Genomic DNA, 2,659 nt, shown 5'->3' on the forward strand with positions numbered 1-2,659 from the left:
GCCGGTATCATCGCGGCCTTCAAGGCAAAGTTCAAGGAGCGCCAATTGCAGAATGCCTTGGATCAAATCGATTTGGTCATGAGAGGACGACAAGAACAATTGTACGAGGTACCTTTGGACGAAGCGATGACCTGGGCAAAGGAGGCTTGGAGATCCGTGACCCAGCTCACTGTTGCGAACTGTTGGGCTCGCACCGGCATTGTCGATGGCGACCTCTCTGCCTTTGGTGAACAAGTGGCTGAACTGCATCACGCATAGCTCATTGGCCACCATCAATAACTGTGATAATTTGTACATGTGAAAAATAATATTTTGTGTAAATTTATAGTTCTTGCCCGTTTAGAACTCAGAGGGAAATCAGTACACGAAATAATTATTGTCTGATGAAAAGGTTGCCCGTTTTGACCACCCCTCGCTATCTCCAGACATGAAAAATTTGCCCGATTTGACTACCCCTTGCTATCTCCTGACCAGAATCCTATTGAGAGCCACTGGGGCATTCTTGCTCGCGGTGATTGTCGAAGTGGCCGTCAGTTTCAAAACGTTCCGGACCTCAAGATAGCCACCATCGACGCATGGACGGGAATCAGCCCAGATCTCATTGTACAGCAGATTGATTAAATGCCACGACGTTTTGTGGCCGTGTTGGAAGCCAATGGTGGTAAAACAGGCTGTTAGTTATGAATTGAGTGAACAAGTAACATTTTAGTCCTCGGGGACTATTCATTTGGCGCGCGGGCTTGAAGTAGGAAGGATGAGGATCGGGTCTTCACCGCAACTATGTTTATGAAAGCACTGGTGACAAGGAGATAAGGTATCTGTAGTGCTCAGAGCATCAGTGGCTTGTCATGGGTCGCTTTGGTTCATTGCTTTCGCACCAAAACGTTGGTGGGTCTATTCATGTGACGCGTAATATATTTACCAGCAGTTTCAGGTGTTGTGCCACCCATCGACACGATGGCAAGATGACGCCATTCGCGCGCAACGCGAAGTCCATCCTGCGCTCCGAGCGTGTCCCCTCAACGAACCCACCGCAGCTTCGTAGCAGGCATGCCGCTGTATTTCGAGGGGAAGCCCTCGTCGTTCCATCGCCCTTCAATGTTGATTCGATGGCGCTGTACTTGCAACTAGGGACCGCCTTTCTTCCGCCAGCTCCGTCGCTGAACCCTGGCCTGCAATACCTCAAGTCTGTTCTGTACAAGGATTCGACAGTCGAAGGGTCGCACGTGATGCGGGAACATCTTGCAGCGGTCGAAGCATCGCAGGCGGCCGAGACGCTGGCTCGAAAAGTCAAGCGAGAAGGCATGGAGCTGTTTCGAATGGCGGAGGAGGATGCAACCAGTTCCGCCTTCAATTACCAAGACCGAATCCGCGCAGCCGCGGCGCTGGAACAGTATTTACAGGAGCAAAAGGCGAAATACTTCGACTGGACGCATCAGCAGAAGGTTCGCCTCGTTCGTGACCTCGAAAGCCTCCATGACGTGGCTGCCCACCAAGCCAAGGTGCACTGGACATGCGTGCATTGCGGCACCCTGAATCAGCGCTACATGTATGCTTGCGAATTCTGTGGCGAGAGCAGCCGCATGCAAGGTGTGGAACCAGTCGTCGAGTCCTGTTCATGTATTAACCGCAACCAGATCCAGTAGTAGGTCTTTGGGAGGTCACCCGGCTTGGCTCGTCTGGGATCTTCACAGTGGGCCGCTACCGCATCGCACGCACGGGAGCTGCGTTTATCTTGCATGAAGAGCCGTCGAGATCGTGGTGCAGCGCCGCATTAGACCGCGAAGCGTCCACGAAAAGAAGTCGACCTGTGGTGTGCACGATGCTCGGCAAAATAGTCGAGGGTCGAGTTGATCCGATTCCAGGAAACTCGTGTAGCAACGGAAGAGAGCAGCCGCTTCAGCTCGTGTGGTCGGATGGCATGCTGTGGCACAAAATTTGTATGTCGCTACCATTCTGACAATATTGAAGCGGGCGGGGAATGGCGCTACGAATATGTACACTCACATGGGTGTGTGGTAGATGCCAGCGCGCCACGTCCGTCCGTGTCAGCAGTGAAGATGATGGCAAGTTCGAAGACTCCAAAGCGGGTGCCCACTGCCACGCGAGAAACTCCCAGGGCTATTGCAAAGCAAGTGCAGTCCATTGGCGCTTGTAGCTGGTCGATCGACGACATCATCATCCGCATGCGGCAAAATCGTAGCGCCGACGTTCAAATCATTGGCTTTTTGGCTTTGCGAAAGGTCGTGGCATCCTCTGGTACCAATTGCGTGTCGGCGATGGCATAGTCCATTGGACAGGTGTAGGTCATGAAAGTTGGGTGAAGTGTGAAGGCCATTGTCAGCTTCTTGTGGAGCGCATTGCTGTAGCGCTAGCTGCCTACCCTGCAAATCCGTCGGTAGTGTATGCCGCCATGTCTCTCGCCCACTCGATCGTGGAATCAACGGTCGACGAAGCTGTTGTCACTTGCGTCGCGCAGCTCCGACTCCTCCTGCACCACTGTACAAACGTCGCCACGTCCAAGGCTGTTCGCGTTATGGGGCAGCTCACTATCGCTCAACTGCACGCAAGAGGTTCGATGCGCTTTCTTTTGTCGAGCTGTCGATCATGCGCTTTCTCTCGGTGCCGTAGGCGTCACCGACGCTTCGCCACCATTGCA

General features: G+C 53.2%; 1 protein-coding gene across 1 annotated transcript; it reads left to right on the plus strand.

Annotated features, from left to right (window-relative positions):
• The first annotated feature begins 936 nt into the window (after positions 1 to 936).
• Positions 937 to 2,659, plus strand: H310_07125 (hypothetical protein). The gene is made up of 4 exons (XM_008872449.1): positions 937 to 1,590; positions 1,638 to 1,940; positions 2,023 to 2,573; positions 2,632 to 2,659. Exons 1-3 carry the CDS (start codon positions 966 to 968, stop codon positions 2,286 to 2,288), a joined length of 1,194 nt encoding a protein of 397 aa, XP_008870671.1. The 5' UTR covers positions 937 to 965; the 3' UTR covers positions 2,289 to 2,573; positions 2,632 to 2,659.

This window comes from Aphanomyces invadans, assembly GCF_000520115.1.
Source record: "Aphanomyces invadans strain NJM9701 unplaced genomic scaffold supercont1.13, whole genome shotgun sequence".
Classification (NCBI taxonomy): domain Eukaryota; phylum Oomycota; class Saprolegniomycetes; order Saprolegniales; family Verrucalvaceae; genus Aphanomyces; species Aphanomyces invadans.

What these genes read in the sequence shown, in the direction of transcription:
- H310_07125 (XM_008872449.1), top strand. Translation starts at nt 966, where the DNA reads ATGACGCCATTCGCGCGCAACGCGAAGTCCATCCTGCGCTCCGAGCGT. An exon ending in CGAGAGCAGCCGCATGCAAG is followed by an intron (nt 1,591 to 1,637) that starts GTGTGGAACCAG and finishes AACCGCAACCAG; the next exon opens with ATCCAGTAGTAGGTCTTTGG. An exon ending in CATGCTGTGGCACAAAATTT is followed by an intron (nt 1,941 to 2,022) that starts GTATGTCGCTAC and finishes GGTGTGTGGTAG; the next exon opens with ATGCCAGCGCGCCACGTCCG.